This window comes from Thamnophis elegans, chromosome Z (genome assembly GCF_009769535.1).
Source record: "Thamnophis elegans isolate rThaEle1 chromosome Z, rThaEle1.pri, whole genome shotgun sequence".
In the NCBI taxonomy this organism is placed as follows: Eukaryota; Metazoa; Chordata; class Lepidosauria; order Squamata; family Colubridae; genus Thamnophis; species Thamnophis elegans.
The window spans coordinates 130,282,311-130,309,007 of NC_045558.1; the positions used below are offsets into that span (position 1 = coordinate 130,282,311).

A 26,697-nucleotide genomic window follows, 5' to 3' on the forward strand; every position below is an offset into this window, starting at 1 on the left:
GTGCTTTGAAAGCCGAAAAAAAACCAAAGCTGCGGGCAGCGCCAGCAGTGCTGATGCCCTGGCTCTGCAGAGTTACCCAAGGGCATCGTGAGCCTGCGAGTCATGCCAGCGGGGAGCAGAAAAGTCTCTCACACAACCCCCCTCTCCAGCCATGCAGAGCCCCATTCACTCACTAGGGGCATTCCAAAGGCGCCAAGCCACAGGAGCTGGAGGGCAGCAAACATACGCTCACGTTGCTTTCCGGGTACCACTAGATTGGTCAGTGGTACTGTGCCCAGCTGGAAAGGGGGGCTGCCAGGTGGCTGCTCACAAGCATGTCCACCTCATAGCTGCTGTGTTGCTGCTGCAACAGCGCAACACAGCCATTCGACCCTGAGGCTGTGCCCCACTCTTTGGGAGCCCGCTAGCAAAAGAGCAGCTGCCCAGCAAGCCCCCTCTTCAACTGGGCACAGAGCCTCTGACCGACCTAATGGTTCCCCGAAAGCACTAAGCGCCTTTGCCCCCCACCTCATTCCCATGGCTTGGCGCCTTTGGGATACCACTAGGTCTGTGAGCGGTGCTCTGCCTGGGCGGAGGGGGGATTGTCCAGGGGGCTTATTTTTTGGGGTGGGCTTATATTTTTGCCCACAAGAAAAATGTGGCAAGGCTTTAGTTTCAGGACAGGTTGTATTTTTGGGAAAACACGGTAATATAAAAAAATATTAAAAAATAGTTAAACATGAATCTCAAGAGAACCTTTTGAGACACCTTGAGAAATTTTAGAACGTGTGAACTAAACAGCATGAGATGGAAAATTAGAAAACATATATTCTAGTGGTGGGATTCAATTTTTTTTACTACCGGTACTGTGGGCATGGTTTGGTGAGTGTGGCTTGGTGACCATGTGACTGGGTAGACGTGGGTTGTTGGTCATGTGACTGGGTGGGTATGGCCCGGGGTGAAATTCAGCAGGTTCTGCCAGGTTTGAGTAGTATGGAAAACTGGCAAATACCACTTCTGGCTGGCCCCAGGAGTGGGGAGGAATGGGGAATTTGCAGTATCCTTCCTCTGCCATGCCCACCAAGCCACACCTGCAGAAGCAATAGTAAAAAAAATTGAATTTCTCCACTGGCATGGACAACTTGTCTTCTCTTGTGTCAAGGCTTGGCTTCTCCTCATCTCAAAGGCCTCAATGAGATACAATTTCGCTGTCTATTTATTTACTATTACTGAATATCCAAAATACCTTATTTAATCCTATGTATATATGCATACATATTACATAGTATAGAGTATGTATAGGCATATAAAAAGATATCTACTATATATACAAATAGGATATATAGATTATATGGGAAATATGAGATACTGATGACATTTCAGTTTTCTCAGCAGTAGTTGACAGGTGTGAATTAGGATTTTTTGTATATTTCGCTGACAACATATTTTGGTTTGCTCCTAAAATAAACACTCATGTGCATGGCTGCGTGCACGCACGCACGCACACATACATACATACATACACACACACACACAAAAACCACCAGTTTTGGAAAAGAGAGAACAGAGAGAATGCTGTATATTTAATCAGTTCTACCTAAGAAAAATTCTCCCAAAAGAAATATTTCCAAGCACAATCAAAATATATGGGTACATATACAAAATCAGATAAACGTTTACAACTTTCTTTTCATAAGTTGATGTTTATTGTTTAATTCGGGTCTCATCAGAATGATAAAACACTTGGGGAAAAAGATACACACCAGTAAGCCAGCACTGGAAGAGATCATAGAAAAGATCTCCACAGCCAACACAGATTTTCCCCTTCTACTTAGATAGGTTGGAATAAAGCACAGCCAAACACTGCAGAAGACCAACATGCTGAAGGTGATGAATTTGGCTTCATTGAAACTGTCAGGTAACTTCCTGGCTAGAAAAGCCGCAGAGAAGCTAACCAGTGCAAGGAAACCCATAAAGCCCAAAACACAGCAGAACATGACCGAATCTTCATTGCACTCCAGGATGACTTCTTCAGACATTGAGTATGCATCAAAATCTGGGTATGGTGGGCACATTATTAACCATGCAACACAAAAGCTTAATTGAACAAGGGAGCAGGAAATAATAATGTAACTGATTATTCTTCCACCCACCCATTTTCTCAGTTTGGACCCAGGTTTGGTGGCCATGAAGGCTAGAACCACAACAAAGGTTTTGGCCAATACACAAGAAACTGCCACAGAGAAGATGAGTCCAAAAGCAGATTGTCGAAGGAGACACACAGTCTTACCAGGTCTCCCGATAAATAAAAACACACAAAGGAAAGTGAGGAGGAGAGAAACAAGGAGAGTATAAGTGAGATTCCGGTTGTTGGCTTTGACAATGGGGGTGTCTTTACATTTAACAAAAATTATAAGCACCAAAGTTGTCTTCAATGAAAAGCAAAGGGAAAGAACAGTTAGACTGATCCCCATAGATTCTTCATAGGACAAAAAGCTGATTCGCTTTGGAATACACATATTTCGATGGAGGTTTGGATAATGAACATCTGGACATGGAGAGCAATCATCCTTGTCTGAAAAAGAACACAGGGGAATCAATATAGTGGGTTAAACCTAGTGTTGTACCCTAGTCCCTTTCTTCCTGGAAATTTCCTACCTTTCACCTTGGATATTTTCCCCTCTGGACACAGATGGCAATTATAGCAGCAAAAAGGCTGTCCTTCTTTCTTCGCCTTGCTGTATCCTGTCTCACAAGGATCATTGCATAAAGATAGAGGTAATACCTATCAATAAATGAAGATAATATTTTAAGATGCAGAGGGTAAAGGAAGTACTTTGAGAGATACTGTTACTGTAGAATCAACAGAATAAAAATATATTGATAAGCAGAAGTAGCGTGATGACACTATTTTGAGATGTATTTTTTCTCAAACAAATTCACTGAATATCTATCATGATTGGGATTGGTGGCTTTCCTATAACCATCACCCCCACTCTTTAAAGGCAATTTCTATACTGATTAAATAAATTTTCTCATTTTTTAAATGTTGATGTCATTAGATTGATGAAATCTAGTATACTGAATGGATCTTTTACATCAAAACCAGTGAATTGATTATCCATAATTAACAGGGAACAAAATAAAAGGTGCAGCATTGTAAAACAGCCATTAGAAATTAAGCATTCTTGGACATATATTTTTTCCTTCCATAGGTTATACTTAGATTAGTTAAAACTGATGCTATGGGAATTTCATTGGAAAAGATATTTTATGCTACATAAATAAAGGCTGACCAATCTAGATTCAAACAGCTAACCTGATTAAAGCCCATTGGCCACATGATGGAATCTATGGAAATATTTAAGAACTTGTCTGATGGAGTTGTGGGATCTACCACTCCAACTTTGACCCTACGAAAGGACTGGTTTGGGAATGTGATCCAGTTGATAATATCAAATCCACCAATGAATTCTCCATTTTTATCAAGAGAGATCTTTTCACCAACACTGTTGTTGAATGTAATACCTTTCAGAAAAGAATGAAGCTGAAATATAGAGATGTAAAGAAAGAGAAAGAGACAAATTAGAGAATGTTTCTTTAAACAAAGATTTTTTTAAAAAAATCAAATAACTCCGCAATCATTCCAAAATTTCACATTACTGAAATAAAATTAAAATATTATTAATATGTACCATAATTTTTAAAAAATATTACCCCAGTGAAAATTTTATAAAACTGCAATTTATCATCGGACTGCTATAATTAATTAAGCCAGATCATATACATACATACATACATACATACATACATACATACATACATACATACATACATACATATATATATATATATATATATATATATATATATATATATATGTTATATTTATGCTGATAAATAAATAAAGGGAGACTAGTATAGATCTATTTCAAGCTATTTAGCTCTCATCAGCTAGCCATTGGGAATCGAACCTGTGCTCCATTGCCTCCAAGGCAGGGAGTTAACCATTTGAGCTACAGAAATATAACAAATATAACAAAAAGGCAACAGTAAAAAATATTGGGTTTCTGTCTGGATGGTCTCTTGTGACGAGCCTAATGACAGAGAGTGGAAGTGTGACCTTCCTCCCATACTTGGGCATACCAGGGGTTGTGACTTTAAGTATATATATATATATATATATATATATATATATATATATATATATATATATATATATATATATATATATATATATATATATATATATATATTTGTATATATAAGTCTATAGTTTGATTTTGAGACTTTTTACTATTTCAGACAAATAGTTGTCCAGTCTCTTTTTAAATCTCCAGTGATGGAGCATCCACAACTTCTGGAGGGAAGCTGTTCCACTGGATAATTGTTCTATCAGGAAATTTCTCCTTCTAGGTTGCTTCTCTCCTTAGGAAATAATTTTAGAAAACAATATTCTGACTAAGTCATGATATGTAAATAGATGTATTTAGCAGTAGGAATTGATGACAAAAGTGCATTTCTTTCCTTGTTATTTTTTAGAAAAGGCAGAATCAACATCTGTTGATGGTGACGTAATTTGAAATTTTGCACTAAGTAGGGATCAGAACTGATGACCTAAATTCAGTTTTGAAACTTATGATTCTTTCAACCCATATGAGTACACCCCACATGAGTACAAGAGGTATGCCCACAATACATCCTGCCTTGCTCCTCTTTTATTAAGACCCTGAGAAAAAAATATCTTCACTCCCTCCCTTGTTTCTTCTAGAACAGAGGTGTCAAACTCAATTTCATTGAGGACCATGCCAGGGTTGTGTTTGAACCTGGGGAGCTGAGGTGGGTGTGGCCAGGGTCGACATGGACAGCTTGACATTATTTATGTGGGGGCATCTGTGTCCCGAGTGCTGTGGGAGCAAAAACAGGCTCTTGAGCTCCATGTTCCCTGGGAGAGGCACCATGGGCCAATTCTTCACTGTTTCCAGAATAGTGCCCCACGGGCCAGAACTAGCATACCATAGGCCTAGTCTGGCCCACGGGCCTTGAGTTTGACACCCCTGTTCTAGAATCTAGAACCTTGTTTCTGGAAGCATATCAACCTGTTCCATTTCTTTTCCATTCATTTGCTCTAAAATTCTACATTGTTATATTATACACTGTTGTTATGAATATCTATTGGTAGAAATGCAGATGAGTCTCAAATGGTCTATGAAACATTATCCCTGATGGAAAAGGACCACTCCATTATCCTGGTTTAAGTAAGAATGTCAAATTATTATTGGCCCTTCCTCCTCCACTTAGGGATTGCATGAGAAGATCCTCATCAAGAAATGCCTTAAAGTGAGGGCGTGACTATACTTTCAACAATAGAAAGAACTGTGCTGACTCAATGCAAGCATTCAAAAACAAAACATTTAGGACAAAATAATGATTCAGAGCACCAAAGGTATCAAACTGGTGGCCCGCCAGCTAGATGCATCACGTGCAGACCACACCCACCCCAGCTTCATGAAGGGGTAAAATGTCATGATATATCATGTGATGGAAACATGCTGCTGCAAGTTTGACACCCGTGATCTAGAGGTAGCAATTACTTACTTACTTAAAATCTCCATTTACTTACCATTTACTTGAAATGGCAGTTACTTTAATGGACAGAAGGGAATTCTAAGAGATGTGTTTACAATTTTGTAGAATGCCTTTTTTGATTTCAATAAAAAGGTAAAGATTCTCTTCGCACATATTAGCTAGTCATTCCCAACTCTAGGGGGTGCTTCTCATTTCCGTTTCAAAGCTGAAGAGCCAGCGCTGTCTGAAGACATGACTAAACATTGAAGGCTCATGGAACACTGTTACCTTCCCACCAAAGGTGGTTCCTATTTTTATACTTGCATTTTTACATGCTTTTGAACTGCTGGTTGGAAGAAGCTGGGACAAGTGATGGGAGCTCATTCCATGACATGGCACTAGGATTTGAACAGCAGAACTGCCGACCTTTCTGATTGACAGGCGTCTTAGTGGCTGAGCCACCATGTCCCTTGATTTCACTGTGATTTCAATATGATGATATAAATATTTCAGTTGGTTAAGCCATTGTTTCATTTGACTTTTAGACCTACTTTTGATATGCTTACAGAATATTGACTATAGAGATTCTGCGTCATCCAGGTCATAGCTATTACAAAAGGTGCTTTTTCAAAAGGAAACTGGAGTTTTTTTTCCTTAAAGACATTTTGTTTCTCACCCAAGAGTTCTTCAGTTCTGATTGAATGGTGAAGAATGGAAGGATTTAAATTATAAAGTCCAGATAAGTGCAAGAATATAAATCCTTCCAAGTTTCTTCACTTCTCTGCTGAAAGTCTTACCTGCCACAACACTTGATTGTGAAATTGTTTTCTTCCTTCTTTCACTATTGTTCTGTGCCTGGACTTAGACAAATACAGAAATTGCAAAGCATGTGCCACAGCATAGACAGCATTGTATATGTTATAGCTCTGGCCACTCATGAGTGTTTCAAACACAGATGTAGGAAGGGTCTCAAGCCTCTCCCGGCCAGTACATTTTTTCTCTGACTTCTCTGCCACAGAATGGTAGAAGAAACAATTGAACGCTTGTTCCCAAAAATCTTTCCGAAAATGATCGTGCTCATTATTCCTTGGATTTATCCTTTCAATAAATTTCTGGAAGTCTTGGATCTTCTTTGTGTGAATTGCAAAGGATAAAGCACCTTGAAGGAAATGGATATCCCAAGTTGTGTGAAAGGAGACTGAGGTGAAATCTGTCGGAGCTGTTATGAACCAGATTTTTGTCTTCCTTGGAATATCCTCCACTTCTGAAAACTGGAGGAATGTTCTCAGGGTAGACATGGATCTACTTTCACCATACAGGATTATCACATTGGCTGTACTTTTCATCAGAACTCGGTAAATTTGGATTCCTTCATCTACTGCATCAGTAAAATCACTATAAAAAGCTACATTGGTGAACTCTTGTATGAAATCAAAGCAGATGCCATGCTGGGAAAACATAGGAAACACCTCATGAACAAATTTCTCTCCATTGTCATCATTCACAGCAAGAACTCCAATCCAGATCCATCTAAAATAGAGCAATAGCTGGAGGAGACCCCTATGTTGGTGAGATTCATTTGGAAGCATTTGTTGGAAGAAAACTGCTTGAGTCTCTTTATCCATGACTGGAGCAGAGCCATAGGTCAGCTAAGAAAAACGATTGGGAAGAATTTATAAAAGTTGGAATAAAATTGATGAAATGCTTTTTGTGTGGCTACATAGTTCATTAATATAATCTCTCTCTCTTGTAATTTTAACATACTCCCCTTTTTCTTTTGCACAATTTTACATTGGTTCAGGGACCTGTATTGCCTCAGTGAAAAGCTGACAACTCAAGGTTTGATACTTGAATGTTGCATGAATGGGGAACTCCTTTCCTTGCCCCAGATCTATATCATAGTCTCAACTATGTCTAACATAAAGATTTTTAAAAGATAGATACAAAGCCATATTGTTCTCCGAAAACACCTTCATGCCTGTCACCATAAGATGTTATAGATGAAAAATAATTGGCAAACACAAATGTCGAATTCATCATGAAGTATTAGAATTTTGTCAAGGAGAAAGTAAAATAAAAATCAAGGGAACAACTAGTGGAAGAAGGATTTAGATATCAATGGTGAAGCTCTATAAATAATATGTTACAATTATTTGAAATATTTAAAATATTTTTTAAAAAATATGTTATTTCACCTTTGGAAACTAGAATTCTCTATAAATGATAGGGAGCACAGTTCATAGTTCTCATGAAGTTAGGATGATGTTTGAGACCTGGTTGCTGCTGTGGGGTGCGTTGAACTCCGGTCATAGTGTAACTTCTAATCACTCAGCAGTTTGAAAGTGAGCTACTACAACTTGATACATGGGTACCACTTTGATGGGTAACTTAACAGGGATGGGAAATGAGCCCTCAAATCGGCATCCTCTGAGCAACCATGATGCCACTATCTAATCTTTTCTTTTAATACAAATGACAAGTAGGTATTTGCCAAAATGTATGAAAATGTATTGAAATTTGAAAAAGAAGTATAAATGAAAAAAAAAATAGTCTGAACCATGCAAAAGGACTTTGCAGCAGGTTCAGGATTCCCAAGAGCTGGGGTTCACATGTCTTCCATCATTTTGATTACATAGGTTTATTTCATCAACAGGCTAAAATTGTTTCTATTATTTGGAGATATTTGAGCAACAAGCTAAAACTGATCATCTATCAAAAGGTTGTATAGAATTTGAGCCATGTACTTTATTATAAAGGCTAACAGTGTAGATTTCTTCAGGTAGTGCCATACATCTTCAGCATATCTTACCTGAGGGACTTTGTAGATGCAAAGAAGAGTTGCCATATGGAGAGAGATGTCAGGTCCTCCAATGACTCCAGCCAAATGTTTTGGGACCCCACACTTGTAGTTAGGGATGAATCTGCCCTGAGTTAAGAGAAGCATCATTGAGGCAAGATAAGTCCAAGTTGGACTGAAATTGCTGTTATAAATCTGGAAGCCCAGAGTGACATTGGGTAGGATCTGGGAATTTTCATTGATCTCTTTGATAGCAAATGCTAAGGCAAGGATGTGCTGGTAATTCTGAAACAATATTCTGTAGCAAAAATTACATAATACATTAAAAAGGGTCTGTTTCACAATATCACAGGTTTAAACCTTTGGTAGTATAATAAGTTGAATTCTAAAAAATTCAGAACAATATACCCCTCTAGAATCTGGAGTTATTTTTTAATACAAGATGAGCACTGTCTTGAAATTATAAGAATTATTTTTAAATACATGAAAAAGGCCCAATATCAAATTCCATCTTCTAAAAACTGTTTATATCCACAATGAAATTGATGAATTTTGGCACTGTAGGTATGAAATGATTAAAGTTATCATGATAAATACATATAGCCTCCCCCCCAGTTGTAGTTATAGATTTATATATTAATCTGCAGCAACATCTATGTTTATACATATTTAGAAGTGATTTATTATAATAGAGATTCGGCTTTCTTTGGGGTTTTTTCAACTTTACATGGGAATTGATAGAAAATATATTGAATGTGTTTGTTTCTGGAGTCTTTGTTATTACAAGAGAACATTTTGATCATCATATGGTTGAATAGCAAGGTTCAGAGCTTGAAAATAAATTGATGGTGTACTTACATAAGTCTATCATGAAATCCCTGAGAAGGATGTTGACTGAAATCAATGGGGTCAGAATATGTTGAGAATACAGAAATAATGCCAGCAATATTAACATTTCCAAGCTGATGATATGTGTGACGAATAGGAAGAGGCTCATCTAAGTCACAATGATGTATGGATTCCTTGCACACCATTTGAGGCATTAACAGAAACAATGATTGCAGAAATATGACCATCTTCCATGAATGGCTTCTTTCTGTATACAAATATCCCTGTCTGCAACATGATCCTTGAATGTCTCCAAATACGTCCAAGAGACCTGACTTTTTCTGTTTTTCAAATAGAAATAGGCAGTGCAACTTTGAATAAACTCACAGAGCTTTGTGGCTTCCAACCATGGTTGGAATATCATGGGGAATAGTAATAATATCCCTCGTTTCTTCATTTGCCTTGCAATCCCATGGGTTTCAAAGAGAGAAACATGTAACCAATGTTTAATTATAATAACAATTCTGAGCTCTTCCACTCAGAAAAAGTGTATTGCATCTTAAAAGAAAACATATCAGGTATCCCAGAAACAATATTCAGTGATTCTTATCAACAAACATTTATTAAAATTAGAAAAATTGCCTAGATAGATAAAGATGCAAGATGAAAATACAGGAATAATCGGGGGGAAAGGCGGGGCTTAGCAGTGAGAAGACGGAGTTTCAGGCTATTCCTGAAATTCCCCTATTCCGAAGGAATTTGGACGGGTCATCTCGGACCCTAGCTGTCCCGAAGAGACAGTGAAAGGTGAGGGGAGATCCAGTGACCTCAGAGACGTTCGCAGGTCTCTGGGGGAGCTTGGAATTCAACCCCTCCTGCCAACTCCTTCTGGATTAGCTGTATGCTAACCGAAACTGCAGGTTGCCCCTAAGAATGGTAAAAGTGAATTCATCTGGTAAGCTGATTTTATTACTCAAAGAGGAATGGTCTGCACTAAAATTTAAGCTAATTGAAACCAAAGAACAGAAGAATCTAGCGGCGAATTGGTTTTTCTTCAATGGATTTATGGGCGGTGGTTACCCTATTTTAAATGTTTTAAAGACTACCTCCTGACTCTTCTTAAGTGGGTTATAAACTAATTTACTACAAATTGGCCTTTTACGATCTGACACTTTTATTGCTTGGCTGTGTTGGTCTAAGATCAGATAAGATCGCACAGCTCCCAGCGTGTCTTTACTTGCAAATATTTTAGAGCATTTAACTGCATCACAACATGGCATCAAAAGGTTCGTTTCAAATATTTTTTCTGCATTTCAAAAGTTGTTTGATTCATATGAAAGATTTGGAAAAAAATTGGACTATTTGATATTAAAATATGAAGAAAAAAGTGAGAACGTTGAATGTTTGAATGTTCCTGAAATACAAATGAAGAATGTGAGAAATGAAGTCTTTCAACTTGCTGACATGCAGGGCGTCTGTTTTATCTCGGAGGGAGAAAGAGAAAGGGGGGCAGCCATACAGAAGATTCATCTTAAAAGACAGAGTGCAGGAGGAATGAGAAGCACTAAAGAATCTACACTTTATGAAACATCACTTGCAGAATTTTTAATTCCACCTTTGAGAATTAAAAACAAATTGAAAAGTTTAACAAGCCTGGGACAACGTTATTATTTCATCAGAGACATTCTGAGCAAAAAGGTGCGAAGATATCCCTGTTTGGACTTGCTTATAAAAACATTTGGTAAATCTATTCCACGAATGGCAATAGGATTAAGAAGGTTTTGTTATTGGAGAGACATAGGCTGATAGATGGAAGAATACAATTTAAAATTAGCTAAATCTAATTACTTTTATTTGTAATAGATATAGCTGAATAATAATTGATATTGATAGTAATGTATATAATGTGGAGTTGATATGATAAATAATAATTGGATATGAGAAGGGAAGGTTGGAAATATTTTTGGACCATATACAAAGGTTATTAATCACAATAATTGTCACTATTAAAAAATAAAATAAAATATATATAGTTAAATGTTAACTAATATGGGGAAAATGTTACGATATACGATACAATTACTTAAAGAAGGGAGAATGATAATAAACTACATTGCATGGAAGATGGAATTTTTGGTATTAAATATTATGGATGCTCAGCTAATATAGGATATGAGGATTTGATGTTAATAGAGGATTTTACAAACAAGTAAATGAAATGTCAGCATGTGGTTATGGATTAAATCTTTGGCATAGTTGAGGATGAAGGATGTTTCAATAACTGTAGTTAACTAAAAGTGGAGGTATAATGATGTCAATATGGTAAACATTTGAGTTAAGATATTTGAATTAATATGAATTAATGGAAGAGATGCACCAAAACATGTTGTAACCAGCTGATATACTTTTTTTTATAATATATACCTGTGTTCTTTTTTCTTTTTTTCTTTTCCCTGCCTTGTCTTTTGTTCTTTTTGTCTTCTTTGTTTTTTTGTTTGTTTGTTTGTTTGTTTTTTGGTTTTTTCTTTTCCCACTGGTGTGGGCATGTATTGTTTATTATTATTATACAATTGTATCACAGCGGCCAGTTGTTTCGCCGGATTTGGCATTGGTTACTAGTCGGGCCCCACCCAGGGGCCTAGGACGTCATAACGTATTTTTGTAATATGCGTGCAGATCCAAGCAGTGCGGCTTTTTGCATTTGACTGATGGTGATTTTGTCAATTTTTAACTGTTTTAAATATAATTCCAGTGCTTTTGGAATAGCACCCAGTGTGCCAATTACCACTGGAATTATCGCTGCTGGTTTGTGCCATAGTCGTTGAATTTTGATTTTTAAGTCCTGGTATCTTGCGATTTTTTCATGTTCCTTCTCGGCGACCCTGCTATCACCTGGTATTGCGATGTCTATGATTGTGACCTTATTTTTCTCAACCAGTGTGATGTCTGGTGTATTATGCGCCAGTATTTTGTCGGTTTGTATACGGAAATCCCACAAGATCTTGACCATCTGATTATTATTATTATTATTATTATTATTATTATTATTATTATTATACAATTGTATCACAGCGGCCAGTTGTTTCGCTGGATTTGGCATTGGTTACTAGTCGGGCCCCACCCAGGGGCCTAGGACGTCGTAACGTATTTTCGCAATATGCGTGCAGATCCAAGCAGTGCGGCTTTTTGCATTTGACTGATGGTGATTTTGTCAATTTTTAACTGTTTTAAATGTAATTCCAGTGCTTTTGGAATAGCACCCAGTGTGCCAATTACCACTGGAATTACCACTGCTGGTTTGTGCCATAGTCGTTGAATTTCGATTTTTAAGTCCTGGTATCTTGCGATTTTTTCATGTTCCTTCTCGGCGACCCTGCTATCACCTGGTATTGCGATGTCTATGATTGTGACCCTATTTTTCTCAACCAGTGTGATGTCTGGTGTATTATGCGCCAGTATTTTGTCGGTTTGTATACGGAAATCCCACAAGATCTTGACCATCTGATTTTCTGTGACTCTTTCAGGCTGATGTTCCCACCAGTTTGTTGCTGTTTTAATATTATAATTTTTGCACAAATTCCAATGGATCATTTGTGCTACTGAATTGTGCCGCAATTTATAATCAGTCTGCGTGATTTTTTTACAGCAGCTGAGTATGTGATCAACAGTTTCGTCAGCTTCTTTGCAAAGTCTGCATTTGGCATCATCAGAGGATTTTTCGATTTTGGCCTTAATGGCATTTGTGCGGATAGCTTGTTCTTGCGCAGCCAGGATTAGTGACTCTGTTTCTTTCTTTAATGTACCTGTTTTTAACCATAACCAAGTTTGTTCACTGTCCACTTTATCTTTTATTTTTTCCAGAAATTGACCATGCAGTGCTTTGTTCTGCCAACTCTCCATTCTTGATTTTATCACATCTTTTCTGTATTCTTGTTTTGTCTGTTGGGCCTTCAGTAGATTTTTGTTCTTTACTTCGATGAATAGATGTTCTTGACTTTCTTTTAAATAATCAGCCAGTGCATGTTTTTCTTCTTCAACTGTTTGCTTCACTTGTAATAATCCTCTGCCACCTGATTTTCGGGGCAGATATAGTCTATCAGTATCACCACGTGGATGTAAACTGTAGTGCATTGTCATTAGTTTCCTGGTTTTTCGGTCCAAAAGGTCCAAATCAGCTTGTGTCCAGTTAACTATGCCAGCTGTGTATCTTATAACTGGTATTGCCCAGGTATTTATGGCCTTGATTGTATTTCCACCATTCAATTTAGATTTCAAAATTTTCCTAACTCTGTTGGTGTACTCTCGCCTGACAATAGTTTTTACTTCTCCATGCTTGATGTTATCCAACTGCAGAATGCCTAAGTATTTGTAGGCTTCATTTTCTTTGCATTTAATTAGTTGGCCATTGGGCATTTCAATTCCCTCAGATGCAGTGATTTTGCCCCTTTTTATGGATACAGTGGCGCATTTTTCCATGCCAAACTGCATTGAAATATCGGTGCTGAATACTCGGACTGTATTTGTCAATGATTGGATTTCTATTTCTGACTTTCCATAGAGTTTCAAATCATCCATATATAGTAAATGCGAAATTTTTTCAGCTTTTTTGGCTGTTTGGTAGCCTAATTTCATTTTTTTTAAGATTACTGATAGTGGGATCATTGCGATGATGAAGAGAAGAGGTGAAAGTGAATCACCCTGGAAAATTCCTCGCTTGATATTAACCATTCCGTAGCTCTCATTCCCTACTGCCAACTCAGTTCTCCATTGTTTCATCGCCTTTTCAGTAAAGGATGTAATATTTTTGCTAATGCCAGTTGTTTCTAAGCATTTTATGATCCAACTATGTGGCAGTGAGTCAAATGCCTTTTTGTAATCAATCCAGACCATATTCAAGTTCGTTTTTCTGTTCTTACAATTTTCTAATATCATTTTATCAATTAGAAGCTGATCTTTTGTGCCCCTGCTCCTTCTTTTGTTGCCTTTTTGCTCTACTGGCAAGATGTTGTTTGTTTCCAAATAATCCATCATGTTATCTGCAATAATGCCTGTGAGTAATTTGAAGGTTGTTGGTAAGCATGTTATTGGTCTATAGTTTTCAGGTGTTGTTCCTTTAGTTGGATCTTTCTGAATCAAGTATGTTTTTCCAGTTGTCAACCATTCATCAATTTGGCCCTTTTGTAAAATTTCATTCAGTTGCCTGGCCAATATTGCATGTAAACTGGTCAGATATTTGAGCCAGAAACCATGTAATTGGTCCTTTCCAGGTGATGTCCAATTCTTTACCTTTTTAACTCGATTTTTGATCATCTCAGTTGTTATTTCTAATACTTGCATTTGTTTGTTGCCAATGCTTTTCTCAAAGTCATGTATCCACTTTGCTTCCTTGTTGTAGTCCTTTGCATTTTCCCACAATTCTTTCCAGAATTCAACTGTGGCCTGTTTTTCTGGTTTTTCACTTTTGGTGTCACCATTCACATTAAGACTTTGATAAAAACGCCGTTGGTCTGATCGAAATTGCTGATTTTATTTATATTGGATGATTCGTGCCTCATATCTTTCAATTTTTCTAGCTGTTGCTGTTATCTGCTGTTTTACAATCTCTACAGCTTCATTGATGTTTCTTGTATCCAATCTATATCTTCTGATTAGCCGATCTATGATTTTGTTGTTTTTAAGCCGTTGCTCATGCATGTTCTTTAAGTTACTAGCATCTGCCCTTAATTTTTTGATTTTTTGTTCTAGACGGATTTTCCACTTTGGCTTTGATGCTTTTTCTGTTGTGTGACTAGGTACTTTAATTTTAATGCCTAGTTCATTAGTGACTATTACAGCTGCGCTGTACATTAACTGGTTTGTTTCCAAGATGGATCCCGGTTCAATTGTTGAAAACACTGCATTAACCATTTTCATGATAGGGGCCAAAATTTTCTTAGGCACAGTTTTTAGTGATGGTAAACGTTGCCTTTCCTCATTAAGCAGAAAATGCTCCATGATCTTATCCTTCAATTCTTTTTGTTTTTGAGTTAGTTCATCAGTTGGTTCAGTGATAACTGGTTCTAGTGGTGGTGATGTTATTTCCTCCCTGAGAGCTTCTTCTGGGAGTTCTACTATAGTGTCTTTAGTTGTGTCTTGAATATCAGTTATTTCCGCTTGTGATATTGTTTTTTGGGTTTTGCAATTTGCCTGAATTTCCTCATGTTCAACTTCACTAAACACTTTATTCCGTATAATAAATCACCTTTGATCTGCTAGTCGTTGTTCACTAACATTTGAATCTGGATATTGTTGTTTCCATAATTCATACATTCGCTTTAAATATCCTCTTTTTTCTGGCTCTGAGTTGTAGTAACAGGCCATTATGGCACGGTTTTCATCTGCACTATATTTTTGTCGTTTTGTTGGCTGGTCCACTTGTAGCCCACTTGTCGACGGATGTCCAGGGACCCCAACATCCGCCACGGCCCTTGTTAACCCGCGCGACGACCGATGCGGTATGGAATTCTTATTCGTTTTTTTCACCATATTGTATGGGTTGGCGGGGTTTTTTTTACGGGACCAGATGCCAACCTGTTCCCAACCTTCCTCCTTTCTCATCCGGGCTTGGGACCGGCAACGGCGGAGTTATTATTATTATTATTATTATTATTATTCACTTTATTCATTAAACATGAAACTCAGCCAACTGAACATTCAAAAATGCTTTACAAATAGCAGTGACTGGTGCTAATGGTTCGCAATTTTCACAATTTTGCAATTTTAATGGGTTTATATGCCGCCCAATCCCGGAGGACTCCGGGCAGCTTACAAATACAAAATGAAGTAAATAACACACAGGGGGAGAATACAAACAATACAAACAATTTAAAAAATACAACATACATTCGGTTAACTGGGGGTTGCACCTGATTTGGAAATCAGCAACCCCAGGCCTGTCGGAACAGCCAGGTCTTAGACTAAGCTTAGTCTTAGAACAGCCAACCTGTTCCCAACCTTCCTCCTTTCTCATCCGGGCTTGGGACCGGCAACGGCGGAGTTATTATTATTATTATTATTATTATTATTATTATTATTATTATTATTATTATTATTATTATTATCATCATCATCATCATCATTATCATTATCATTATTATTTAATAATAATTATAGTCAAATGAAAACGGATATATGATGATGGTGATAGGTATGAATGTTTGAGTTAAAATGCTTGAGTTAACATGAATTATGTTTGTTGACTGTGAAAGAGATGCACGAAAGTTTATTTGTAACCAACTGATATACTTTCTATAGCATGTAAAGAAAGATGTTGTATTTGTTTTAAATTAAAAATTAAAAAAAACTTTTTAATAAAAAAAAAGAAAATACAGGAATAATCATTTACATGAAGTGTTGTTAACATTTACATGGTATGTTTAAAAATAGTAGTCAATCCTTTCAGTACTATTATAACTTTGAATAGTTGCAAAATGAACTGTTGTAAGTTGAGGCCTACTTGTATTCTTCTTTAACAGAGTTTCTTCTTATTCTGGTGCTGCTCAGTCTAAGCTATACTCCTGGAAATTCTGGTTGACTTTTGTCTAAATATTGACGAATCTCAATTATACCAAACTTTTCAAGACATAGCTTGATTATTTTGGTTATTTTAAATGTTACAAAACAAATGTAAAGACAAATTTCCTTCATGTTGGCATGGCTCTCTTCCACACCAGAGAAATTTTAGCTAAGTTTCTAGTCATAAGTTAGGGGACTTTGTATTTGTAAACTATGGTGAAAATAGTCACTTTATAGTAAAGAGAGCAAAAGGAGAAGGAAGAGAAGAGAAAATTATACAGAAAGGAGAAGCAGTAGGAGAAGAAAATAAGAAAAAAAGGAGGAGGAGGAGAAGGAGGAGGAGGAGGAGGAGGAGGAGGAGGAGGAGGAGGAGGAGGAGGAGGAATGCATTCATTAAAATAGCAGCTGCTACATCTTGCAGATTTTTCCTTCTTACTGCAGGTGCCTTCTGAGTAAAGATCCAGGTCACTTACATTTCTCGGATGAAATAGCATAATTACTGTATTTTTTGGAGTATAAGATGCATTGGAGTATAAGACACACCAAGGTTTTAAAGAGGCAAATTTTAAAAAAAAGTTTTTGCACTCTGCAAACCTCCCAAAAATGACTCATTTTTCACAGAAACGGATCTGTTTTTTGTCTTTTGTTTTTTGTCAAAAAAAAAAGGACATGGATAGCCTTTAGGAAGCTTATAGAGTGTTCTTGGGGGCTGAGGGGGGGGGAATTTGAGCAAACAAATGGCCAATTTTTAACTCATTTCTGCTCTCCCCAGCCCCCAGGAGCTCTCTGAAAGCCTCCTACAAGCTATGCATGGTCATCTTGGTGAAGAGGCGGGGTTTCAGGAGGCAAAAAATGCTGTATTCAGTGTATAAGACTCACCCAGATTTTCAGCCTCTTTTTTGAGGGAAAAAGGTGTGTCTTATATTCCAAAAAATAAGGTATGTGGAAGTTTGGATGACCTCTTTAGAAAAGTAGGATACAATCAGAAGGTCATTAAGAAACATTCTTTTCTAAAGTACATTCACATTTTCTTTATTCACCAATTGTGACAAATGGCATTCAGAAAATATTGTTTAGGTTAACACCAATTCTGTAATGTTGATCCTATACATCATCGAAGATAAAGCTTCAATGTGAAGGAATTTGGATTGCTCATCAAGGATGTGAACTAGAACATGTGAACCAAACAGCAAGAGATGGAAAAATTAGAAAATATAAATTCCAAAATAATTAGTTTGTAGTAGAGTATATGGAAATTATGAGGCACTGGTGATGTTTCAGTTCTATCAATTGTTTTTGAATTTGCATTCACAGATGTGAATTAACATTTTTGTATATTTTGCTAGCTTCATATTTTGGTTTGATCCTAGAAAATACACACAAACACACCAGTTTTCAAAAACATAGTACAGACAGAATATTGCTTATTTAATCAATTCTACCTAAAACATTTCTCCCCCAAAAATATTTTCAAGCATGATTAAAACATGTGGGCAAATGTAAATAATCAGAGGCAAACAGACAAAGGTTTAAAACTTTCTCTTCATGATCTCATGTTTATTGTTCAGTTCAGGTCTCATCACAATGATAAAACACTTAGGAAGAAAGATGCACACCAATAATCCAGCACTGGAGGAGATCATGGAAAAGATCTCCACAGCCAACACAGATTTTCCCCTTGTGCTTAGATAGGTTGGGATAAAGCACAACCAAACACTGCAGAAGACCAACATGCTGAAGGTGATGAATTTGGCTTCATTGAAACTGTCAGGTAACTTCCTGGCTAGAAAAGCAGCAGAGAAGCTAACCAGTGCAAGGAAACCCATAAAGCCCAAAACACAGCAGAACATGACCGAATCTTCTTTGCACTCCAGGATGACTTCTTCAGACATTGAGTATGCATCAAAATCTGGGTATGGTGGGCACATTATTAACCATGCAACACAAAAGCTTAATTGAACAAGGGAGCAGGAAATAATAATGTAACTGATTATTCTTCCACCCACCCATTTTCTCAGTTTGGACCCAGGTTTGGTGGCGATGAAGGCTAGAACCACAACAAAGGTTTTGGCCAATACACAAGAAACTGCCACAGAGAAGATGAGTCCAAAAGCAGATTGTCGAAGGAGACATACAATCTTACCAGGTCTCCCGATAAATAAAAACACACAAAGGAAAGTGAGGAGGAGAGAAACAAGGAGAGTATAAGTGAGATTCCGGTTGTTGGCTTTGACAATGGGGGTGTCTTTATATTTAACAAAAATTGTAAGCACCAAAGTTGTCTTCAATGAAAAGCAAAGGGAAAGAACAGTTAGACTGATCCCCATAGATTCTTCATAGGACAAAAAGTTGATCCGCTTTGGAATACACATATTTCGATGGAGGTTTGAATAATAATCATCTGGACATGGAGAGCAATCATCTATGTCTGAAAAAGAGCACAGTAGAATTGATATAGTGGATTATGCACATTGTTATACCCTAGTCCCATTATACTTGGAAATTTCCTACCATTCCCTTCTGTTATTTTCCCCTCTGGACACAGATGGCAATCGTAGCAGCAAAAAGATTGCCCTTCTTTTTTGGACTTGCTGTATCCTGTCTCACAAGGATCATTACATAAAGATAGAGGTAATGCCTATCAATAAATGAAGAAGAATATTTTAAGATACGGAGGAGAATGGAAATGCTTGAAAAGATACTCTTACTTTAGAATCAACAAACTTTAATAGATTGATAAGCAGATGTAGCTATGAGAATTTCATTGGTGAAGATATTTTATGCTACATAAATGAAGGCTGACCAATCTAGGATCAAAAAACTAACCTGATTAAAGCCTACTGGCCACATGATGGAATCTATGGTGATATTGAAGAACTTGTCTGGTGGAACTGTGGGATCTACCATTCCAACTTTGACCCTACGAAAGGACTGGTTTGGGAATGTGATCCAGTTGATAATATCAAATCCACCAATGAATTCTCCATTTTTATCAAGGGAGATCTTTTCACCAACACTGTTATTGAATGTAATACCTTTCAGAAAAGAATGAAGCTGAAATATAGATAGAGAGAATGAGACAAATTATAGAAGATGTTTCTTTAAACAAAGAAAATTTTAAAACACCAAATAATTCCATAATCATTCCAAAATTTCATATTAATGAAATAAAATTTAAAATGTATTAATTTGATAGTATAGACTTTATATTGAGACTCTATATCATTTCAGACAAATGTTTGTCTAGTCCCTTTTTTAAATCTACAGTGATGTCCTACTGGATAACAGGGAGAGGCAGATACGGCGGGGACTTTAGGGCAGGCCATCATTGGGGAAGGAGGGTTCGCTATATTACAGAGATCCCTCCTTCCGGCCCTAGGAGTCCCACTCCAAGGTCAGATGGCGCGAGTGATCAGGACCCTGGTCTCAGGCTGCTGTCGCTAAATGCCAGGTCTGTGGTTCATAAGGCCCCCCTCATCCGGGACTTGATAACTGATGAGGGCGCAGACCTGGCATGTATTACTGAAACATGGCTGGGCACGGAGGGAGGAGTCCCCCTCGTAGAGATGTGCCCAGCCGGATTTCAGGTGCTACACCAGCCGAGAGCCCAGGGAAGGGGTGGCGGTGTGGCTATTGTAATCCGGGAGTCTTTAGTACCTCGTAGGATCCCTGCTCCGGAGCTTGTCGGGTGTGAGTCCCTGCTGGTGAAGCTGGACCTCAAGGGTCAAGTGGGTCTGCTGCTTACGTACCTGCCTCCCAACTGCATTGCAGCAGCCCTCCCCTCGCTCCTCGAGTCAGTAGCCGAGCTGGCAGCTGAGTTCCCTAGACTCATAGTTCTGGGGGACTTCAACTTGCCTTCGCTCGGTGAACGCTCTGACGGAGCGCAGGAGTTCATGGCTTCCATGACAGCCATGGGCTTGACTCAGGTAATTCGAGGCCCAACCCACTCATCGGGTCACACGCTCGACCTCGTATTCCTCTCGGAGCAGTGGAGTTACGATCTTGGTCTGAGGGGTAATGAGATCATACCCCTGTCGTGGTCAGACCACTGCCTACTGAGGCTAGACTTCCGGAGGCCAAACCCCCACCGTAGGGAGGAGGAACCGACCAGGTGGTTCCGCCCCAAGCGACTGATGGACCCCATTAGGTTCCAGACGGAGCTTGGGGTTATTCCAGATACTGTCGCCCACAGTTCGGTTGAGACCCTTGTCGCTGCCTGGCACTCGGCAGCTTCGGGGTCTCTAAACCGGATTGAGCCACTACGGCCCCTCCGGGTCAGCGGCCCCCGGAGGCCTCCTTGGTTTACCGAGGAGCTCCGGGAGATAAAGCGCCGGAGGAGACGCCTAGAGCACCTGTGGAGATTAGACAGGTCCGAATTGAACCGGGCACTTGTAACAGCATGCACCAAGGAGTATACTCGCGCTCTAAGATCGGCAAAAAGAACATACATTGCCTCCTTGGTAGCGTCCGCCGAGTCCCGCCCAGCCGCCCTGTTCAGGATAACCCGCTCCCTCCTAAATAGGAGGGAGACGGGGGACCCCTTACAGGGTAAGGCTGAGGAGTATGTTCAGTTCTTGGCGGACAAAGTTGCCCGGTTTCGAGCGGACCTGGACTCCACTCTTGCAGAGCCGGCTGAGACACAGGGGAAAGACTTGGCAAACCATCTCTGGGTTGAGTTTCAGGGAGTTGCCTCTGGGGATGTGGACAAGGCTATGCGAGCTGTGAGTACCTCCACTTGTGTACTGGACCCGTGTCCCTCCTGGCTGGTTGCCAACAGCAGTGAGGTGACACGAGGCTGGATCCAAGCGGTTGCTGTGGCATCTCTTCGGGAGGGGCATTTTCCCACTGAGCTTAAGGCAGCGGTGGTGAGACCCCTTCTGAAGAAACCGTCTCTGGATCCAGCTATTCTTAATAACTACCGTCCAGTCTCCAACCTTCCCTATGTGGGGAAGGTTGTTGAGAAAGTGGTGGCCCTCCAGCTTCAGCGTACCTTGGAGGAAGCAAACTATCTTGACCCCTTCCAGTCCGGCTTCCGACCAGGTTACAGCACAGAAACTGCTTTGGTCGCATTGACCGATGATCTCTGGAGAGCTAGGGATGGAGGCTTTGCGTCCATCCTGGTTCTCCTTGACCTCTCAGCGGCTTTCGATACCATCGACCATGGTATCCTTCTGCGACGACTGCGGGAGGTGGGAGTGGGCGGCACTGTTTTGCAGTGGTTCTCCTCCTACCTCTCGGACAGGTCGCAGTCGGTGTTGGTGGGTGGGCAAAGATCGTCCCCGAGGCCCCTAACATGTGGGGTGCCACAGGGGTCGGTCTTGTCCCCCCTCCTATTCAACATATACATGAAACCGCTGGGCGAGATCATTCGGAGGCACGGGATAAAGTATCACCAATATGCGGACGATACTCAACTGTATCTGTCCGCCCCGTGCCAACTCAATGAAGCGGTGGACGTGATGGAACAGGGTTTGGAAGCTGTTAAAGACTGGATGAGAGCAAACAAACTGGTGCTCAACCCAGACAAGACCGAGTGGCTGTTGTGTTTTCCTCCCAATAATTTGACCACCGTACCATCAATCAGGCTGGGGGGACAAAATTTATACCCCTCAGATAGGGTCCGCAACTTGGGAGTCCTCCTGGATCCACAGCTGAGTTTTGATCACCATCTATCGGCTGTGACCAGGGGGGCATTTGCCCAGGTTCGCCTGGTGCGCCAGTTGCGGCCCTACCTGAATCGGGAGGCTCTCACGACAGTCACTCGAGCCCTTGTGACCTCTAAGCTGGAATACTGCAACGTGCTCTACATGGGGCTGCCCTTGAAGAGCACCCGGAGACTTCAGCTAGTACAGAACGCGGCCGCGCGAGTGATTGTGGGCGCACCTCGGTTCGCCCACATAACACCTATCCTCCGCGAGCTGCGCTGGCTGCCTGTGAATCTCCGGGTGCAATTCAAGGTCTTACTTACCACCCATAAAGCGCTCCATGGTAGTGGATCTGACTATTTGAGAGACCGCCTTCTGCCAATAACCTCCCTGCGTCCCATCAGATCGCATAGAGCGGGCCTCCTCCGTATTCCATCCGCCAGTCAGTGCCGACTGGCGACTACCCGGAGGAGAGCCTTCTCAGTTGCTGCTCCGACGCTATGGAACAATCTCCCCGTGGAGATTCGTACCCTGACCACAGTCCAGGCCTTCCGTACAGCCCTCAAGATCTGGCTAGCCCGTCAGGCCTGGGGATAAACTCTTCCGCCCCTCCCGAATGCTGAGAGAATGTTGTGTTTTTAGTATTTTTCAGTTATTGCACATTTCTTTTTATGTTTTGTCTTCACTCCCCTTCCTTTATTATTGTAAGCCGCCCTGAGTCCCCTCAGGGAAAAGGGCGGCCTATAAATGCTATTAAAATCTAAATCTAAATCTAAATAATTATTCTGTTAGGAAAATTCTCCTTAGTTAGCAATAGCAATAGCAGTTAGACTTATATACCGCTTCATAGGGCTTTCAGTCCTCTCTAAGCGGTTTACAGTCAGCATATTGCCCCCATAGTCTGGGTCCTCATTTCACCCACCTCGGAAGGATGGAAGGCTGAGTCAACCTTGAGCCGGTGAGATTTGAACCGCTGAACTGCAGATAGCAGTCAGCTGAAGTGGCCTGCAGTACTGCACCCTAACCACTGCGCCACCTCGGCTCTTAGGTTAGTTCTAGGTTGCTTCTCTCATTAGAAAATAAGTTTAGAATACAATATTCAACTAATAAATGATATCTAAGTAGAAGACATTTAGCAGTATAAATTAATGACAAAAGGCCATTTCTTTTCTGATTTTTTTAAAGAAAAGGCAGAATCAATGTCTGTTGATTGTGATGAAATTTGAAATCATGCACTGAGTAGGGGTTGAATTTGATGACCTAAAGCCCATCTTGGAATCTATGATTCTTTCCCCAATTAGTAGTACCTATGTCTGGAAAGCAGTATATGCAAAATGACATCCTGCCTTGCTTCTCTTTTATTAAGACCCTGCGTTGTTAAAAATAATAGCTTCACTCCTTCCCTTGTCTCTTCTAGAACCTTGTTCCATTTCTTTTTCATTCATTAGCTCTAAAATTAGACATTGTTATGTTATACATTGTTGTTGTGAATATCTATGGGTAGAAATGCAAGTGAGTCTCAAATGGTCTATGAAACATTATCCCTGATGGAAAAGGACCACTCTAGTATCCTGCTTTAAGTAAGAATGTCAAAATATTATCAGCCCTTCCTCTTCTACTTAGGGTTTGCATGAGAAGATCCTCATCAGGAAATGCCTTAAAGTGAGGGCATAACTATACTTTCAGCAATGGAAAGAAAAGTGCTGACTAAATGCAAGCTTTCAAAAAATCCCATACATTTAGAACAAAACAATGAGTGCATCATCTAGAGCATGGGTATCAAAATTGCCATGTCACGTTGCCGTCATGTGAGGTTTTGCAAGATTTTCCCCCTTCGTGGAAACTTGGAGGGGTGAGTCTTGCACATGATGTATCCGGCCCGTGGGCTGCCAGTTTGACACCCCTGATCTAGAGTTAGTAGATCACCTATTTCCTTTTACTTACAGACTGGACTGATGGCAGTTACATACTTTCATGGACAAAAGTATTCTGACCTAGGCTTCCTGAGATAGTAAAAAGCACACCCTTAATCCCCAAAACCCTCTTTTTATTTCAATAGCTGTGAATTTAGTTCATTCACAGACCATAATGAATCGCAAATAGTTTGTAAAGAGTCTGACAGAAGTCTGCTACAGTCTTTCGGGATAAGCAGCCACATTTATCTCCCTTGAAATGCTGCTAAAGACCTAATTGCCAATTAGCTTTGCAAGGCCACATGGAGCACAGAGTCAAAATGGAGCTTCAGAGTTTAAACTTACCATAACAAACAAAATTGCTTCCTGCACAGGCTCACATACCTTTGCTCCTCTTTTATGTCTTATGGGAGGGGCCAATCATCTCCAAGCCTTACTCCCAAGTCACTCCTTTTATCTTAAATGTTCTTGCCTTCTGGTAGCTTGCGCATGTGCACACTGGGAACAGGCTCCTTCTGTTCCTTTGCCTCGCTTATGTCTGACTGTACAGTCCGGAGGCAGCATATAATTCCCAGATGTCCCTGGCTCCCTCTCTGCCTCTGATGCAGAGCCCTCATCTGAGCCTTCCCCTGACTCCAGGACTGGCCCATGTTCCTCCCCAACCTCCTCACTGTCTGACTCTGCTGCCAGTTACACAGGATGCCAGTGGACCACAGCAAAAAGCAAATTCTAAGAGATGTGTTTATAATTTTGTAGAATGCCTTTTGTGATTTCAATATGATGAAATAAATACTTCAGTTAGTTAAGCTATTGTTTAATTTAATCTTTACACCTAATTTTCATACCATCACAAAATATTGACTGTGGATACTGTCAGTCATCCAGGTCACAGTTGTCCCAAAGATTCTTTTTCAAAAGGCAATGGGACTTTGTTTTCTCTTGAAGACATTTTGCTTCTCATCCAAGAAATTTCTTCAGTTCAGACTGAATGGTGGAGGATGGAGGGATTTAAATTATAAAGACCAGATGCCTGCAAGAATATAAATCATTCCAAGTTTCTTCATTTCACTATTGAAAGTCTTACCTGCCACAACACATGATTGTGAAACTGTTTCCTTCCTTCTTTCACTATTGTTCTGTGCCTGGATTTGGATAAATACAGAGATTGCAAAGCATGTGCCACAGCATAGACAGCATTGTAAATGTTGTAGCTCTGGCCACTCATGAGTGTCTCAAAAACAGACGTAGGAAGGGTCTCAAGCCTCTCCTGGCCAGTACATTTTTTCTCTGACTTTTCTGCCACAGAATGGTAGAAGAAACAATTGAACGCTTGTTCCCAAAAATCTTTCCGAAAATGATCGTGCTGATTATTCCTTGGATTTATCCTTTCAAGAAATTTCTGGAAGTCTTGGATCTCCTTTATGTGAATTGCAAAGGATAAAGCACCTTGAAGGAAATGGATATCCCAAGATGTGTGAAAGGAAACTGAAGTGTAATCTGTTGGAGCTGTTATCAACCAGATTTTCGTCTTCCTTGGAATATCCTCCACTTCAGAAAACTGGAGGAATGTTCTCAGGGTAGGTATGGACCTACTTTCACCGTACAGGATTATCACATTGGCTGTGCTTTTCATCAGAACTTGGTATATTTGAACTCCTTCATTTACTATATCAGTAAAATCACTATAAAAAGCTACATTGGTGAACTCTTGTATGAAATCAAAGCAGATGCCATGTTGGGAAAACATGGGAAACACCTCATGAACAAATTTCTCTCCACTGTCATCATTCACAGCAAGAACTCCAATCCAGATCCATCTAAAATAGAGCAATAACTGGAGGAGACCCCTATGTTGGTGAGATTCATTTGGAAGCATTTGGTGGAAGAAAACAGCTTGAGTCTCTTTATCCATGACTGGAACAGAGCCATAGGTCAGCTAAGGGAAGAATTTATGAAAATTGTAATAATATTAATGAAATACTTTTTTGTGTGCTTGCATAGTTCATTACAATACAATACAATAGCAGAGTTGGAAGGGACCTTAGTGGTCTTCTAGTCCAACCCCCTGTCTAGGCAGGAAATCCTATACTATTTCAGACAAATGGCTATCCAACATCTTCTTAAAGACTTCCAGTGTTGGGGCATTCACAAATTCTGGAGGAAAGCTGTTCCACTAATTAATTGTTCTAACTGTCAGGAAATTACTCCTCAGTTCTAAGTTCTCTCCTTGATTAATTTCCACCCATTACTTCTTGTTCTGCCCTAGGGTTCTTTGGAGAATTGCTTGATTTCCTCTTCTTTGTGACAACCCCTGTGATATTGGAACACTGCTATCATGTCTCCCCTAGTCCTTCTTTTCATTAAACTAGACATACCCAGTTCCTCCAACCGTTCTTCATATGTTTCAGCCTCC

The 26,697-nt window shown here is 39.7% G+C and overlaps 2 protein-coding genes across 2 annotated transcripts; both read right to left on the minus strand.

Moving 5' to 3' along the window:
- Positions 1 to 1,655: 1,655 nt before the first annotated feature.
- On the minus strand, positions 1,656 to 9,582 carry LOC116521787 (vomeronasal type-2 receptor 26-like). Its single transcript, XM_032236441.1, has 6 exons — positions 9,560 to 9,582; positions 8,357 to 8,642; positions 6,345 to 7,196; positions 3,299 to 3,526; positions 2,638 to 2,764; positions 1,656 to 2,554 (listed from the first exon to the last, which is right to left on the minus strand). Exons 1-6 carry the CDS (start codon positions 9,580 to 9,582, stop codon positions 1,656 to 1,658), a joined length of 2,415 nt encoding a protein of 804 aa, XP_032092332.1.
- Positions 9,583 to 18,255: 8,673 nt separating this feature from the next.
- LOC116521788 (vomeronasal type-2 receptor 26-like) lies at positions 18,256 to 26,196 on the minus strand. Its single transcript, XM_032236442.1, has 4 exons — positions 25,369 to 26,196; positions 19,553 to 19,780; positions 19,238 to 19,364; positions 18,256 to 19,154 (listed from the first exon to the last, which is right to left on the minus strand). Exons 1-4 carry the CDS (start codon positions 26,194 to 26,196, stop codon positions 18,256 to 18,258), a joined length of 2,082 nt encoding a protein of 693 aa, XP_032092333.1.
- Between the last annotated feature and the right edge of the window lie 501 nt (positions 26,197 to 26,697).

Excerpts from the sequence above, each read along its gene's own strand:
- LOC116521787 (XM_032236441.1), bottom strand. The coding sequence starts at position 9,582 with ATGGTTGGAAGCCACAAAGCTCT. Across the intron at positions 8,643-9,559 it reads GTTGGAAGCCACAAAGCTCT|AATATTGTTTCAGAATTACC; the intron begins GTGAGTTTATTC and ends TTTTTGCTACAG. Across the intron at positions 2,555-2,637 it reads GAAAATATCCAAGGTGAAAG|ACAAGGATGATTGCTCTCCA; the intron begins GTAGGAAATTTC and ends GTTCTTTTTCAG.
- LOC116521788 (XM_032236442.1), bottom strand. The coding sequence starts at position 26,196 with ATGGATAAAGAGACTCAAGCTGTTTTCTTCCACCAAATGCTTCCAAAT. Across the intron at positions 19,781-25,368 it reads ACAATCATGTGTTGTGGCAG|CTTCATTCTTTTCTGAAAGG; the intron begins GTAAGACTTTCA and ends TCTATATTTCAG. Across the intron at positions 19,365-19,552 it reads GGCCAGTAGGCTTTAATCAG|GCATTACCTCTATCTTTATG; the intron begins GTTAGTTTTTTG and ends ATTTATTGATAG.